We start from the raw sequence: 17,719 nt of genomic DNA on the forward strand, positions 1-17,719 counted from the left end.
TTAATTTATAAGAGCTGGCCCCGAACCAAGATGGCGGAGTAGAAGGACGTGCTCTCACTCCCTCTTGCGAGAGCACCAGAATCACAACTGGCTGCTGGACAATCATTGACAGGAAGACCCTGGACTTCACCAAGGAGGACACCCCACGTCCAAGGACAGAGGAGAAGCCACAGTGAGACGGTAGGAGGGGCGCAATCAGAGTAAAATCAAATCCCATAACTGCTGGGTGGGTGACTCACAGACTGGCGAACACTTATACCACAGAAGTCCACCCACTGGAGTGAAGGTTCTGAGCCCCACCTCAGGCTTCCCAACCTGGGGGTCCGGCAACGGGAGGAGGAATTCCTAGAGAATCAGACTTTGAAGTCTAGTGGGAATTGATTGCAGGACTGTGACAGGACTGGGGGAAACAGAGACCCCACTCTTGGAGGGCACACACAAAGTAATGTGTGCATCGGGACCCAGGGGAAGGAGCAGTGACCCTGGGGGAGACTGAACCAGACGTACCTGCTGGTGTTGGGGGGTCTCCTGCAGAGGCGAGTGGTGGCTCTGTTTCACCGTGGGGATAAGGACACTGGCAGCAGAGGTCCTGGGAAGTTCTCCTTGGCGTGAGCCCTCCCAGAGTCTGCCATTAACCCCACCAAAGAGCACGGGTAGGCTCCAGTGTTGGGTTGCCTCAGGCAAAACAACCAACAGGGAGGGAACCCAGCCCCACCCATCAACAGTCAAGTGGATTAAGGTTTTACTGGGCTCTGATCGCCACAGCAACAGGGAGGGAACCCAGCCCCACCCATCAACAGTCAAGTGGATTAAGGTTTTACTGAGCTCTGACCGCCACAGCAACAGTCAGCTCTACCCACCACCAGAGCCTCCCATCAAGCCTCTTAGATAGCCTCAACCACCAGAGGGCAGACAACAGAAGCAAGAAAAACTACAATCCTGCAGCCTGTGGACCAAAAACCACAGTTACAGAAAGACAGAGAAGATGAAAAGGCAGAGGGCTATGTACCAGATGAAGGAACAAGAAAAAACCCCAGAAAAACAACTAAATGAAGTGGAGATAGGCAACCTTCCAGAAAAAGAATTCAGAATAATGATAGTGAAGATGATCCAGGACCTCGGAATAAGAATGGAGGCAAAGATTGAGAAGATGCAAGAAATGATTAACAAAGACCTAGAAGAATTAAAGAACAAACAAACAGAGATGACCAATACAATAACTGAAATGAAAACTACACTAGAAGGAATCAATAGCAGAATAACTGAGGCAGAAGAACGGATAAGTGACCTGGAAGACAGAATGGTGGAATTCACTGCTGCGGAACAGACTAAAGAAAAAAGAATAAAAAGAAATGAAGACAGCCTAAGAGACCTCTGGGACAACATTGAACGCAACAACATTCGCATTATAGGGGTCCCAGAAGGAGAAGAGAGAGAGAAAGGACCAGAGAAAATATTTGAAGAGATTATAATCGAAAACTTCCCTAACATGGGAAAGGAAATAGCCACCCAAGTCCAGGAAGCGCAGAGAGTCCCATACAGAATAAACCCAAGGAGAAACACGCCGAGACACATAGTAATCAAAGTGGCAAAAATTAAAGACAAAGAAAAATTATTGAAAGCAGCAAGGGAAAAACGACAAATAACATACAAGGGAACCCCCATAAGGTTAACAGCTGATTTCTCAGCAGAAACTCTGCAAGCCAGAAGGGAGTGGCATGAAATACTTAAAGTGATGAAAGGGAAGAACCTACAACCAAGATTACTCTACCCAGCAAGGATCTCATTTAGATTTGATGGAGAAATCAAAAGCTTTACAGACAAGCAAAAGCTAAGAGAATTCAGCACCACCAAACCAGCTCTACAACAAATGCTAAAGGAACTTCTCTAAGTGGGAAACACAAGAGAAGAATAGGACCTACAAAAACAAACCCAAAACAATTAAGAAAATGGTCATAGGAACATACATATCGATAATTACCTTAAACGTGAATGGATTAAATGCCCCAACCAAAAGACATAGACTGGCTGAATGGATACAAAAACAAGACCCATATATATGCTGTCTACAAGAGACCCACTTCAGACCTAGGGACACATACAGACTGAAAGTGAGGGGATGGAAAAAGATATTCCATGCAAATGGAAATCAAAAGAAAGCTGGAGTAGCTATACTCATATCAGATAAAATAGACTTTAAAATAAAGAATGTTACAAGAGACAAGGAAGGACACTACATAATGATCCAGGGATCAATCCAAGAAGAAGATATAACAATTATAAATATATATGCACCCAACATAGGAGCACCTCAATACATAAGGCAACTGCTAACAGCTATAAAAGAGGAAATCGACAGTAACACAATCATAGTGGGGGACTTTAACACCTCACTTACACCAATGGACAGATCATCCAAAATGAAAATAAATAAGGAAACAGAAGCTTTAAATGACACAATAGACCAGATAGATTTAATTGATATATATAGGACATTCCATCCAAGAACGGCAGATTACACGTTCTTCTCAAGTGCACACGGAACATTCTCCAGGATAGATCACATCTTGGGTCACAAATCAAGCCTCAGTAAATTTAAGAAAATTGAAATCATATCAAGCATCTTTTCTGACCACAACGCTATGAGATTAGAAATGAATTACAGGGAAAAAAACGTAAAAAAGACAAACACATGGAGGCTAAACAATACGTTACTAAATAACCAAGAGATCACTGAAGGAATCAAACAGGAAATAAAAAAATACCTAGAGACAAATGACAATGAAAACACGACGACCCAAAACCTATGGGATGCAGCAAAAGCGGTTCTAAGAGGGAAGTTTATAGCTATACAAGCCTACCTAAAGAAACAAGAAAACTCTCAAGTAAACAATCTAACTTTACACCTAAAGAAACTAGAGAAAGAAGAACAAACAAAACCCAAAGTTAGCAGAAGGAAAGAAATCATAAAGATCAGAGCAGAAATAAATGAAATAGAAACAAAGAAAACAATAGCAAAGATCAATAAAACTAAAAGTTGGTTCTTTGAGAAGATAAACAAAATTGATAAGCCATTAGCCAGACTCATCAAGAAAAAGAGGGAGAGGACTCAAATCAATAAAATCAGAAAGGAAAAAGGAGAAGTTACAACAGACACCGCAGAAATACAAAACATCCTAAGAGACTACTACAAGCAACTTTATGCCAATAAAATGGACAACCTGGAAGAAATGGACAAATTCTTAGAAAGGTATAACCTTCCAAGACTGAATCAGGAAGAAACAGAAAATATCAACAGACCAATCACAAGTAATGAAATTGAAACTGTGATTAAAAATCTTCCAACAAACAAAAGTCCAGGACCAGATGGCTTCACAGGTGAATTCTATCAAACATTTAGAGAAGAGCTAACACCCATCCTTCTCAAACTCTTCCAAAAAATTGCAGAGGAAGGAACTCTCCCAAACTCATTCTATGAGGCCACCATCACCCTGATACCAAAACCAGACAAAGACACTACAAAAAAAGAAAATTACAGACCAATATCACTGATGAATATAGATGCAAAAATCCTCAACAAAATACTAGCAAACAGAATCCAACAACACATTAAAAGGATCATACACCACGATCAAGTGGGATTTATCCCAGGGATGCAAGGATTCTTCAATATACGCAAATCAATCAATGTGATACACCATATTAACAAATTGAAGAATAAAAACCATATGATCATCTCAATAGATGCAGAAAAAGCTTTTGACAAAATTCAACACCCATTTATGATAAAAACTCTCCAGAAAGTGGGCATAGAGGGAACCTACCTCAACATAATAAAGGCCATATATGACAAACCCACAGCAAACATCATTCTCAATGGTGAAAAACTGAAAGCATTTCCTCTAAGATCAGGAACGAGACAAGGATGTCCACTCTCACCACTATTATTCAACATAGTTCTGGAAGTCCTAGCCACGGCAATCAGAGAAGAAAAAGAAATAAAAGGAATACAAATTGGAAAAGAAGAAGTAAAACTGTCACTGTTTGCGGATGACATGATACTATACATAGAGAATCCTAAAACTGCCACCAGAAAACTGCTAGAGCTAATTAATGAATATGGTAAAGTTGCAGGTTACAAAATTAATGCACAGAAATCTCTTGCATTCCTATACACTAATGATGAAAAATCTGAAAGAGAAATTATGGAAACACTCCCATTTACCATTGCAACAAAAAGAATAAAATACCTAGGAATAAACCTACCTAGGGAGACAAAAGACCTGTATGCAGAAAACTATAAGACACTGATGAAAGAAATTAAAGATGATACCAACAGATGGAGAGATATACCATGTTCTTGGATTGGAAGAATCAACATTGTGAAAATGAGTATACTACCCAAAGCAATCTACAGATTCAATGCAATCCCTATCAAATTACCAATGGCATTTTTTACGGAGCTAGAACAAATCATCTTAAAATTTGTATGGAGACACAAAAGACCCCGAATAGCCAAAGCAGTCTTGAGGCAAAAAAATGGAGCTGGAGGAATCAGACTCCCTGACTTCAGACTATACTACAAAGCTACAGTAATCAAGACAATATGGTACTGGCACAAAAACAGAAACATAGATCAATGGAACAAGATAGAAAGCCCAGAGATTAACCCACGCACCTATGGTCAACTAATCTATGACAAAGGAGGCAAAGATATACAATGGAGAAAAGACAGTCTCTTCAATAAGTGGTGCTGGGAAAACTGGACAGCCACATGTAAAAGAATGAAATTAGAATACTCCCTAACACCATACACAAAAATAAACTCAAAATGGATTAGAGACCTAAATATAAGACTGGACACTATAAAACTCTTAGAGGAAAACATAGGAAGAACACTCTTTGACATAAATCACAGCAAGATCTTTTTTGATCCACCTCCTAGAGTAATGGAAATAAAAACAAAAATAAACAAGTGGGACCTAATGAAACTTCAAAGCTTTTGCACAGCAAAGGAAACCATAAACAAGACGAAAAGACAACCCTCAGAATGGGAGAAAATATTTGCAAATGAATCAACGGACAAAGGATTAATCTCCAAAATATATAAACAGCTCATTCAGCTCAATATCAAAGAAACAAACACCCCAATCCAAAAATGGGCAGAAGACCTAAATAGACATGTCTCCAAAGAAGACATACAGACGGCCACGAAGCACATGAAAAGATGCTCAACATCACTAATTAGTAGAGAAATGCAAATCAAAACTACAATGAGGTATCACCTCACTCCTGTTAGAATGGGCATCATCAGAAAATCTACAAACAACAAATGCTGGAGAGGGTGTGGAGAAAAGGGAACCCTCTTGCACTGTTGGTGGGAATGTAAATTGATACAGCCACTATGGAGAACAATATGGAGGTTCCTTAAAAAACTAAAAATAGAATTACCATATGACCCAGCAATCCCACTACTGGGCATATACCCAGAGAAAACCGTAATTCAAAAAGACACGTGCACCCGAATGTTCATTGCAGCACTATTTACAATAGCCAGGTCATGGAAGCAACCTAAATGCCCATCAACAGACGAATGGATAAAGAAGATGTGGTACATATATACGATGGAATATTATTCAGCCATAAAAAGGAACGAAATTGAGTCATTTGTTGAGAAGTGGATGGATCTAGAGACTGTCATACAGAGTGAAGTAAGTCAGAAAGAGAAAAACAAATATCGTATGTTAATGCATGTATGTGGAACGTAGAAAAATGGTACAGATGAGCCAGTTTGCAGGGCAGAAGTTGAGACACAGATGTAGAGAATGGACATATGGACACCAAGGGGGGAAAACTGCGATGAGGTGGGGATGGTGATGTGCTGAATTGGGCGATTGGGATTGACATGTATACACTGATGTGTATAAAACTGATGCCTAATAAGAACCTGCAGTATAAAAAAACAAACAAAACAACTAATACTAAACTTTCATTGGGTTATTTGTATGGAAATATGTTAATATAAATGTTTCAGACATTACATGAAATTTCTAAAAATCTTATATTTGTATTTGTATGGAAATATGTATGGAAATATGTTAATATAAATGTTTCAGACATTACATGAAATTTCTAAAAATCTTGTATTTGTATGGAAATATGTATGGAAATATGTTAATATAAATGTTTCAGACATTACAAGAAATTTCTAAAAATCTTGTATTTGTATGGAAATATGTATGGAAATATGTTAATATAAATGTTTCAGACATTACATGAAATTTCTAAAAATCTTATATTTGTATTTGTATGGAAATATGTATGGAAATATGTTAATATAAATGTTTCAGACATTACATGAAATTTCTAAAAATCTTATATTTGTATTTGTATGGAAATATGTATGGAAATATGTTAATATAAATGTTTCAGACATTACATGAAATTTCTAAAAATCTTATATTTGTATTTGTATGGAAATATGTATGGAAATATGTTAATATAAATGTTTCAGACATTACAGGAAACGTCTAAAAATCTTATATGTTCTGGTATAATGTTATAAGTAATAATCCTAGTTATTACTTTAAAATGTATATCTCAGAAATAACTAATTTTCTTGTCAACTGCATTATTATGAACTTTCATCAAATCTTTAACCATGGTCATTTTTAAGTCTTTTGTCATTTACAGACAGTTCTGGGTGTACTCTGATGATTTTGCAAATATGTTCCTATAAAAGAGTTTCATCTTCAAGAAATTCATGGAAAAGACTCTGACAAGTACAGGTTTCTGGTAACTGACTGTACTGCTGAACTGAATGAATAAGCATTTTCAGAACTCTAATGAAAAACGGATGAACTCATAAAACTGCTAACAAAAGATCAAGATGAAAAAAAAAAAGAAATTAATTACATGGGACTGAGTGAACTGATGAGGATGAGTATAATTTTTGTGACTTTCTGTCTGAATTTAAAAAAAAAAATCCCACAAGGACTCAGAGGAAAAGAATATACAAATCAATTTTCACTGCAAAGTAAAGGAGCTGTTACAGTGGAGGATTACTGGACTGAATGTCAATATTATGACATAGTATAAGTGTGTTTCATGTTTGGTAATTGCAATCATTGTTGCTTTTGTTGTGGTCATCCATGTAAAAAAAAAAAAAAAAAAAAAAAAAAAAGAGCTGGACCCGTTAACAGTGGGCCGAGGAAAACGGAGGGAAACTAATCAATTAACATATAGCTCATTGTACTTTGAAGGTAATTCTAAAATGCATTATAGCACTAAGAATAGTGGCCTTTATGGGTTTTCCTCGTTCAGAGGAGCCACCTTTGCAGGAAAAGGTGATTCAGAAGTCTTCCCCAAGAGCAGCTCGATGCGAGCCTGAAAGGCAAAGTTGTTAAGCGCGAAGCCCATGTATGAGGGGCCCACCCCCGAGGGGCTGCTGTGGGAGGTGAGTTCTGGAAAAGCAACGCCCCAAAGAGAAGCTCTCAGGAGCAGCAGGTATGGAAATCTGGGTTGGGAACCCGGGCCTGGAAATTACAAGGATATTTGCCTAGAGTTTATGAGAGAGAAGCTTAAATGGGAGAACCAGTACAAATTATGGGAATGGAACACATACTTAACAGAGTAAATAGGAAGAAATGGCACAGATATCCAGAATGTGGAAAGACACCTCGACGTAAACAAGGATTTCGGTCGGGAGCTCTTTCCTCCGTTCCCAGATCTGATGAACCAACCATGCTTTTCAGCCTCCCTTCAGAGAGAATTGAGGAATCGGTTCCAGGATGTACGCCTCAGTCCCTGTGTACAGGGGCTCAAACTCCAGAAACCCAGGACACCCAAGAATAAATCCCAAGGATTTGTTTTCCTTTTGGGCCTCTGAGCCATAATTCTACCCACTGGCAGAAATACTACTCCTGTTTTAAAGCTGTTAAAAACCTAGTCTTAAAATCACACAGTTGGCAGGTCACCAGGATCAAAACCTGGTCGTCTGGTATAGCCTTATAGAAGAATTTCAAATAAGCCGTGGGAGAATGCTCCAAGCTGAAAAACAACATTTTCATGCACGCACGCACACACACGAGTACACACACCCCTGCATGAGCATGCATGCACCGGACACCTGCCCACACAGCCTCAAGAACGGGCCTGGCTGGACATCAGAGATGGCGGGGGATGCGCCCTGGTTCCAATCTTTTCCCACGTCCCCCACTGATCCCCCTGCCCCGTGAAGTCTTTCCAAGGTGCCTCTTGGGCCCAGGGCCCCCTCCCTCTTCCTTCATAACTGAAATCCTTCCCCCAAATGTCCTTGCAGTCTGCATTTGAACTTTCCGTGACTTCGCCACACTCACTGCCCTCCTAACTGCTGCTCCCTGACCTGGGTGTAAATCTCTTCTGTTTCTGACTTGCTTGCTTCCTATTTCCAGCTACTGTTATTCCTAGTGTCAGAAGCCAACAACCCACTCTGTTACGAGTTAATCGTACCACCATGTGGATTGAAATAAGTTGTCTGTTGTTCCCCTTGCAGTGATCAGAACGATTCTTGGCACACAGTAGGCAATTAATCAGTACGTGCTGGTGGAGAATTGATTTGCGTTTATTTTACGTAGCCGTTTGACCCTAAAGAGCTAGCGTGACAAGGCACAGGATAAATATGGTATATCTGCTAATCCCAAACTCCCAATCCATCCCTCCCCTACCCACCCTTCAGAACTATATTCAATATCCTGTGATAAACCATAATGGAAAAAAATATGAAAAAGAATGTATATAGGGCTTCCCTGGTGGCGCAGTGGTTGAGAGTCTGCCTGCCAATGCAGGGGACACGGGTTCGAGCCCTGGTCTGGGAAGATCCCATATGCCGCGGAGCGACTAGGCCCGTGAGCCACAACTACTGAGCCTGCGCGTCTGGAGCCTGTGCTCCGCAACAGGAGAGGCCGCGATGGTGAAAGGCCCGCGCACCGCGATGAAGAGTGGCCCCCGCTTGCCGCAACTAGAGAAAGCCCTCGCACAGAAACGAAGACCCAACACAGCCATATATAAATAAATAAATTTTAAAAAATGTATATATGTATAACTGAATCACTTTGCTGTACAGCAGAAATTAATACAACATTGTAAATCAACTATACTTCAATAAAATAAAAGTTTAAAACATACGGTGTATCCACATCTGACCTGCTATATAAGCCGTCTTGATGGGACCCTGTTGGCTATTTGTTGCCATCATCAAGAGACCATTATTAATTCCATATCTGCATCGCTTGCATAAGAGTCCCTGCCCCCAGGAATCTGTGATTGGACAAAACCACCGTCATGTTATGAACGACAATGGGGGAAAAGCATAAATAGGTAAGTTGGAAAGCAGCTTCCCTGGAGGTTGGAGAAGCTGATATATCAGCAGCTCTTGTTTACAGAAAGCGACCGTCCCTGAGGGACCCCCAGTGTTCTCGAGCTTACCGAAAGCACCGAGCCCCTTAGCCCGACATCCAGCCCAGAGTGGGACGGGCAGAGGAGCTAGGAAGGCTGTGTACGAATTTCTGCTTCACTACTTACCGTCTGTGACCTGGGACAGGCACTGCCCTCCCCGAAACACACCCACAGCCCCCAAATGGTCACGTCACCACCAGCCTTTCAAGATCATCGTTCGGAGTAAACAAGGTAAAAAGACAACACCCAGCTTGACACCCAGCAGGGAAGGCAGGTACACGGCTTCCCTCCGATCTCCTCTTTTGAATAACCTACCTGCTACTCAAATGGCCCCGGTAGCAACACAGTAAGGAGGAAAACTAGCTTATGAGGCAACTCACATTTGCTCCACCCTCTGTCAGCACACAGGTCACACCGACCATCTCCTGACTGTGCTAACAGGACCAGCGGCTGGGCTGCCATGCGTGTGCACACGTGCACGGCGGGGGTGGGGTGGTAGGGGGGTGAAGGGGTCATGATGTCCCTTCCTTCTCAACACTTTCCCCCCAACGATGTGTCAGTCTTCAATAGAGGCTTCACATGGCCAGGAATGTCCAGGAATTTACTCTTTCTGGGAAATTCCTGAGGCATCCCAAGACAGTTAGGCCAAGGATGAATTCTCACAAGCTATGCATTCTCCATGGGGGTAGCATTATTTATTTATTTTTTTTAAAACAATCACACTTTAATTTTTATTTATTTATTTATTTATTTATTTATTTATTTTTGGCTGTGCTGGGTCTTTGGTTCGTGCGAGGGCTTTCTCCAGTTGCGGCAAGTGGGGGCCACTCTTCATCGCGGTGCGGGGACCGCTCTTCATCGCGGTGCGCGGGCCTTTCACTATCGCGGCCCCTCCCGTCGCGGGGCACAGGCTCCAGACGCGCAGGCTCAGCAGCCGTGGCTCATGGGCCCAGCCGCTCTGCGGCATGTGGGATCTTCCCAGACCAGGGCTCGAACCCGTGTCTCCTGCATTAGCAGGCAGATTCTCAACCACTGCGCCACCAGGGAAGCCCGGGTAGCATTATTTGACTCTGCTTTAAGGGCAAGGGCGAGGGCAGTCTGTTACTCTGGCCATGAACTTAATGTGAGATGACACTGGATCCAGGTCCAGAGGAAACAAGCCAGTTGTGCTATCGGATCAAAGGTTTTCAGGCAAGATTCCTGGTGGGGCTGAACAGGTGAGAATGTATACAGTTGTCTGTCTCAGAGGATTCCATCTCAGACCAGGAGTCTGTGTGATGGGAGGTACCCCGGTGATGGCGGGTCTGGGCAGAGAAGCTGGAAGATGACACAGAACCGCTCTACCGAGGAACGCTCCTCCCTCTCTTCTCAAAGGAGCTCATGTTCCTCTGGAAAACTCTTACTTTACCTTCAAGACTCAAGGAAAATGCCACCTTCTCCATGAAGCCCTCCTGCCTTGCCTGCTTCCAGCTACCGCACGTATGAGCAGGTACCACAGTGACACGCCTCCCCGGCTCCTACACAGACTGCTTCCTCCTGCATGATTGCTTCTCACGTGTCTCACGATTCCAAATACCGTATGTATGTGTCTGCTGCTTTTGTTAGTCTGTTTTCACTGTAAGACTCCAAGCTCCCTGATGGCAGGGGCTGTGCACCACTGTGTCCCCTGTTCCCAGCACTGTGCCTGCATCTGGGGGGCACTCATGACACTTTGTTAAATAAATGAATAGATGTGAGCTCCTCAGGGGTCCACTGTTCCTCCAGCACCCAGCACGGTGGCGGGCCCAAAGTTATCACACAGTAAAGGCTGAATAAATAACGGCTGGGTTTTTTTAATGATTAAGTTTTTTTCAAGTTTGCCATCAAGAATAGGATGTATAGGGGCTTCCCTGGTGGCGCAGTGGTTGAGAATCTGCCTGCCAATGCAGGGGACACGGGTTCGAGCCCTGGTCTGGGAAGATCCCACATGCCGCGGAGCAACTAGGCCCGTGAGCCACAATTACTGAGCCTGCGCGTCTGGAGCCTGTGCTCTGCAACAAGAGAGGCCGCGATAGTGAGAGGCCCGCGCACCGCGATGAAGAGTGGCCCCCACTTGCCGCGACTAGAGAAAGCCCTCGCACAGAAACGAAGACCCAACACAGCCATAAATAAATAAATAAAATTTAAAAAAAAAAAAAACAAAAAAAAACCAATTGTTTAAAAAAAAAAAAAAAAAAAAAGAATAGGATGTATAAATATGCTATCCTAGTTAGCAGAGAACTCGGACTGAATAGAAATCTGAAGATGAACAATTAAGAATTTACATAAAAATCCAAGATATATTCTAAGCCGAGACCTGTTTAGTCTATTACACTGATGGGCACCTTCGTTAGGGTCCTAGCAAGATGGCAGGGAAGGATGCTGAGGAAAAGAGCGGCCTGGAGAATCGAGGAGGGAGCCCTGCTGCCTGGGAGGGACCTTGGCTGTGCGATATCACCCGGGAAGGCTCAGGTGTTGAAAGCACTCTGCTTGTCACATCATCTCACTGTCATTCCCACGTCCCACGAGGCGGACGGGTCAGGAGCTCGAGAAGGAAACTGAGACAAGAAGCCAAGCAACTAAGGTCACGAAGTGAATCAGCAGTGGAGCCAGAGTCCGGATCGGGTTGGTGGACTCTGAGTCCAGGGCTCTTCCCACGACACCCACCAGCGGTCAGGGCAGCTCTCACTCGACCTCTGTGAGGCTGCTACTACCCGCAGCTTCTGCGGTTTCAGCGTGGAGCACCCCCTGGGCCCAGATTAGTGTCAGTGAGAACAGGTTCCTTGGGGCAGGGTTTAAAGGTTGACTTTAGAGTCAGGCAGATCCCACCACTGGGATCTCAAGTAGGTTCACTGAACCGCCCTGTGGCTCAGTTTCTTCATCTGTGAAATGGGATGACAGTAAAATGCACATCCTGTGCTTGCTGTGGGATTAAACAAGCAAGTGTTTACAAAGCCCTCGGCACAGGCGTTGCCTGGAGCGTCTTGTTATAGTGGTTAGAAGTGACTGGCTCAGATGTGGGCACAGGCTGCCGCCACACCCAGACTTCCTCTGCCCTCTCTCCTCCTGCCTCCCAATCAGAGGGCAGGGCTCTGCAGGGAGAGGTCCAGCCAGCAAGTGCAGCCTGCCCTTGGCATGCAAGCCTAGCTCTGTAAAACCCTCTAACCAGAAGCAGCCACTGGCTCTGCTGTCCCGAGGCGTTCTGTCCCCTCACAGGGGCTGGTTCTGTGCCAGGTCCACACCCTCTGCTCCAGGGTCTCTGTGAGCAGGTCCCATTCCCAAGGGTCCCCAGGCTCTAGCTCAGGGCCTTTCACAGGAGGGAGTCCAGGAGGGCTGAATGGGACAGATGCCTGCACTCCAGGTTTCCTGCTTGGGAGACACTGAGGACGGGGTTTGCTGGGGCAGGAGAAGACAGGGGTCTCCAGGACAGACCCTAACACTTGAGATGTGCGAGAATGTCACCAATGGAAACCGCCTCCCCCATAGATGCAATAACCCCAGGCATCTGGGGAGGAAAGGCCCATGGCTGATCACAGCTCAGCTCATCAAAAGCTGGTCCTGGAGATACTGGAGGGCCAATTAAGCCATTCACCCTGAGACCTCACTCCCCAGCTGTCTCCTGCAGAGTGCGGGGGACCTGAGCCTGCAGGGAAAGCGTCTGTTTGATCCCGGTTGGCCCCAATCAAACATCATTTACAAGTTAGGTTCTGAGCTGTCCCCAGAGTGAAGGCTTGGGCTAAGCCCTCCCTCCGTGGATGAGAGCCAGGGCAGTTAACGTTTACATTTGAACTCTGGCAATTCTCGGTCTGACCTCCAGTTTATGACATCCCCTCTCTCTCTGCCTACTAACTACAATCCCCCTGAAAGTTTTGGGCTTTCGTGAAAAGGAAACCACAGGCCCAACCCAGCCATACCCCAGCAGGCAGCTGGCAGGCTGAGTAGGTGTAACTCGACCTGCTCTGTCCTCAGGCTAGGGCACACCTGGCACACCTGCCCAGAAGTCGGATTCTGGTAAGAAGCTAGGTGAGTGAGTACCCAACGGCTGTGGATTCAGGACCGGATGCTGAGCTCACTGTACACAGCCTGGGTCTCCTGGGGTGGGGTGGGGTGTAGCAGAGGAAGGGAGCAGGGAGGATTCCATGTCAAGGCGTGATGGGGTCACCTAGCAAGGGCTGGTGGAGGAAGAAAGGCGTGGTGCGTTCAGGGAAGGGCGCCGGGATCAACTAAGAGATTTTCACCTCTTCTGCCGTGGGGCTGGGGGGCGCTGGGGGGAGAACTTAATAGTAGAACCAGTGCAACTATAACGGTCCTCAGACACACCCCGTGTGGATCCGGAGTGGGTTCTGAGCTGGGGTGGCAGTGGTGGAAGTGGGGGGTAGGAGAGGTTAGGAAGGCACCCTCCCCTCTGCCTTCTCCAGGGCCAGGGACTCAGGACTCCGCCCGGGATCCCACCAGAAACAGGAATTCCCACAGGTCCCTGAATAGACCTCTGTTCTCTAGAATATTCTCTGTTCATGAATTGGTTCCTCTTACAACACCCCCAGCCCCACCAGTCAGCTTAGCAAAGTGACTCCAAGGGTCCCAAGTTGGAGGCCAGCAGGACAGGCTTCCGAGGGGCTCCAGGTGCTGGGGATGCCCCCCCCTTCACCAGGCCTTACCCACTGGTCTGCTCTGACCCTGAGCCTGCGTGGGCAGAACTGCAATGAGTTCCCTCCGAGGAACCTCGGGGGAGGAGGAGCAAACGGTGCGAGTCAGGGGTCTAGGGGCTGGGGGGTGGAGCGGTCACGGCAAGGGGCATCCGGCCTCCCATTCAACTCCCCAGTCCCCAGCTTCCTCAGCCCCACAGGTCAGAAGGGAGGCTGAGGGGAGGGAGGGTGCACACCGGGGTGGGAAGCTCCCAGAAACGCCAGACAGCAGCAGCCCTCTTCCTCAGGTGGCTGGAATTCCCTAATCCTCTCCTGGAAGCGTGGTTCCTAAGTCGGCTGGCGGGGTCCCAGGGCTGGCCACGGTCATAGTCACTGCCCCTTAGTGGGGAGCCTGAGTGCCCGACCCTCACCTTACAGGGCCGCTGTCTGTTCCCCCATCAGCCGGCTCTCATCCCCTCCCAGAGCAGGGTCCCGGGCTTCACTCTTCTCTGAGGGATCCAGTCGGCTGCGGCGTCATAAATTCAGCCCGGCGCCCACTCAGGTCTCAGCCTACACCTCCACCACCTCCCTTCACCCCAAAAGACCCCCAGAGCTTCCGGGGCTGGAGGAACCCGGCTGGGGTCGAAGCCCTCTCGCCTTCCACTCCCCAGGTCCCCAAGACCCCCGGCCCCACCGCACTGCAGGGAACCAGGGAAGTTCTGTCCAGTCGTGCTATTGTCCCAGGTCCGTCCCGGTCCCCGGGGACCGCACGCGCCCTGCTTTCCTCCCCCTCCCGAGACCCCTCCGCACCCCGACCTCCAACCCCAAGGCCAACAGGCCAAACGCTCGGGAGTCAGAGGCTCAGGTGGCGCTGCCGTCCTCTAGGTCCGCGACTCTAGGGCGGCCAAGACCCTCCTGCGTGCGGACGCCACCCCACCCCCGCAAGGCTGCGGCAGCGAAGGGCCGGCGCGCGGCGGGACGCTTACCTGCGGGAGAAACTCGTCCTTCCCGCCCTGGGCAGGGGCAGATGCAACATCCTCCCGGCGCAGCGGCCCTCGGCCGCCGGGAACCCCGCGCCGACGCCGCGCCCGCCCGGCCGACCCGCGGAGGTCTGAGCGCGGCCACGCGGACGGCCGGAGACCCGGGACCAGCCCTCGCCCCTCGCTCCCTCCTCCCCCCGCCCGCCTGACTCACCGCTCCAGCTGCACTTAAAGCGACAGAGCCCCACTTCCCGTCGCCGCCTCGGGTCCCGAGCCCCGACTGCGAGCGGGCCCTTTAACGCCCGGAGCAGGTAGACAAAGAGCCGCCGCGGCGCGGCCGTTCCGGGGCCCGGGGGCCGGGAGGTGCGCGGCGGCCGGGGCCTCGGTCTCCGCCGGGCGGCTGCGGGTCTAGACCCGGACGCAGGCTGCGGGTCACATCCCCCTCCCCCCCTCCCCGACGCCGGCTGCGGGTTAACCCCCCCAGGGCGCCGGCTGCGGGCCACATCCCCCCCCCGCCCCCAACCCGACGCCGGCTGCGGGCCACCACCCCCCCACCCCCCGCCGCGGGTCGACCCGGGCTCTTCCTCGGGCTACGCGGGCAGACGCGTGTGGGCATCCCAGGTCTCTGGGGACAGGGGGCCCGCGTGCGCTGGTGGGCACGGGTCGGGGAAGCTGGACCCTCCCCGGAGGGCTTCCTCCCAGCTCCCTCCTGGACCCTTTCCAGGCTTTTAAATCAGACCAAGAGCCCGGGAGCAGTACAGCGCCTGCAACAAGGTCGGCGGGGGGTGCCGAGGGGTGAAGGGCAGACGGGGTGCAAGAGCCAGAGGCTGCTCAGGAGCTGTCCTCCTTACAGGGTGGGCGACCTCCTGAAAAGTGCTGACCACTGACGGGGGCGGGGCTAACCTTCCTCCAGCGGGGGGGTGGGCAGGGAGGCGTGCACGTTGGGGCTGATTGTGGGGAGAAAGAACAGGTCACACCACGCAAAGGTCTGTGCCTGCATCTAGGAGGCATTTTCAGTTGACTGATCAGGAAGAAAAGGATCCCAAGATGTAAAGATTTTAGTGCAGAGTAAGAAAAAAAGTGGGATCAGTGGGAGGGCTCTCCCACAGAGCGCCTCTCCCCTCAGGGAATTCCTGGTAACTTAACCTCCCTGTTGCGGAGGAAGGGGCTGCACGGGGGCTGCACTGCTGCCCCCACCTTCTTCCAGACCATCCCTGCTCCTGGGAGGGGCTGAGTGTGTAAGGTCGCTCCCAACCCCAAAGTGACCCGGGCAAAGGGGAAAGACTGTGTCTTAGATATGGACAGATTACATCCGCAATTTCTTAAAGCAACAGAAACAACGCCAGCGATGGTATTTTTTTAAAGGCCCAAAGGCCTGAGCTGCGATGATGTTGAACCACAGAGCAGCAGTATCTCTGGGCTTGGGCAGCGGGTGTGACAGCCCCACGCGGAGACCCAGACCAGCGTGTTCCCCTAGGCCTCTCATCTCCGAACTTCGGCGGCCCGCTTGTTAAGGCAGAGGAGAGTCACACTTCTGCAGAGCCCCTCCGCACTCCCCGCCTTCAGGGAGGTGTGGACGCTGCTCTGAGTCCCGAGGATGGCCCTTCTCCCTAAGAGCCCGCCTGGCTCTAGTCCTCTGAGTGCCCAGGGCCACCGACCTGGGGCTGCAGCTCTAAGGGGTGAACCGCCGCTCTGGAGGGTGGGAGACCTCTCAGAGGGCGCTCTGTCCCGGATCCCTGAACAGTCTGAATTGGGGAGAGGTCTGTTTCTGGGGGTGCATATACTGCGGCCAAGTTTTCCAGATATGCTTTCAGCCCAAAGGGGAGTAAAGAGCTGCAGTGATCCCAGCACCGAGCCGTCAGGCGACCCCCTAGCATGGGGGGGAATCGATTTCCATTCCCTTTCCTCTCTCTGAGTGGTTTGGGTGGTGAGATTCAGGAAAGGTGCACCGGGGTCCAGGCTGAGCAGCTCTGGGGGGAATCCGAGCGAGGCAGGCTCTGCAGCAGCACCTCCCACCTCACGGCCCCGGCCAGGCCCCACCCGGGCTCTTCTGTAACTTCCCTGCACCCCATCCTCACCACCAGCCTAAATGGAGGGTGAGCGGGATGGATTCTCTGTGCTGGGGCCCGCCTGGGTCATCTGGGGAACAGCTTACATGGGACGTGCACCGTGAGGGATTCTCTTTAGCCTCAGCCAGCATGGAATCCCGGGTAAAATGACTTTGTCTCAGCCAGAGGAATGTCACCAGCAGGGGATGTTTTTCTCTAGATCTAGCTGTGCGCTTTCCATCAGGTTTCCTCCTTTGTGGCTTTCTGGGCAGAGCCTGGAGGGAGGGAGGGGAGGCCTGAAGGGGGTAAGGCACAGGGGTTTACTCGGAGGACTAGAGACTTTTGTGCAGGGAACTGAGACGTCCGCTCCCCCCTCCCCCCCGCCAGCCACACACACACACCATGACGCGCCTTCACAGCCCTGCTGAGCTGTGCACCTCCCCCCCCCCCCCGCGTCACACCCAGCCGCCGCCCACCCTCCCTGCAGCCCTCCCCTCCCTGCATTTCACCCCCAACAGCGATGGGGGACCTGGCCAGAAAGAGAGCAAGTCAGCCAGCAGCGCAGCCCAGGGGAGGGGTCCCAGATTTCTGAGTCCCCTGCTGAGAGGATTCT

At 48.8% G+C, this 17,719-nt stretch overlaps 1 protein-coding gene across 1 annotated transcript in view; it reads right to left on the minus strand.

Moving 5' to 3' along the window:
* LOC103007795 (neuron navigator 1-like) overlaps nucleotides 1-15,216 on the minus strand; it is a 62,814-nt gene extending 47,598 nt beyond the window's left edge. Inside the window, 1 exon segment of the mRNA XM_057539643.1 lies at nucleotides 15,065-15,216. Within this exon segment, the coding sequence (XP_057395626.1) occupies nucleotides 15,065-15,114 (50 nt within the window). The 5' untranslated portion in view covers nucleotides 15,115-15,216.
* Between the last annotated feature and the right edge of the window lie 2,503 nt (nucleotides 15,217-17,719).

This window comes from Balaenoptera acutorostrata, unplaced genomic scaffold (genome assembly GCF_949987535.1).
Source record: "Balaenoptera acutorostrata unplaced genomic scaffold, mBalAcu1.1 scaffold_711, whole genome shotgun sequence".
NCBI lineage: Eukaryota > Metazoa > Chordata > Mammalia > Artiodactyla > Balaenopteridae > Balaenoptera > Balaenoptera acutorostrata.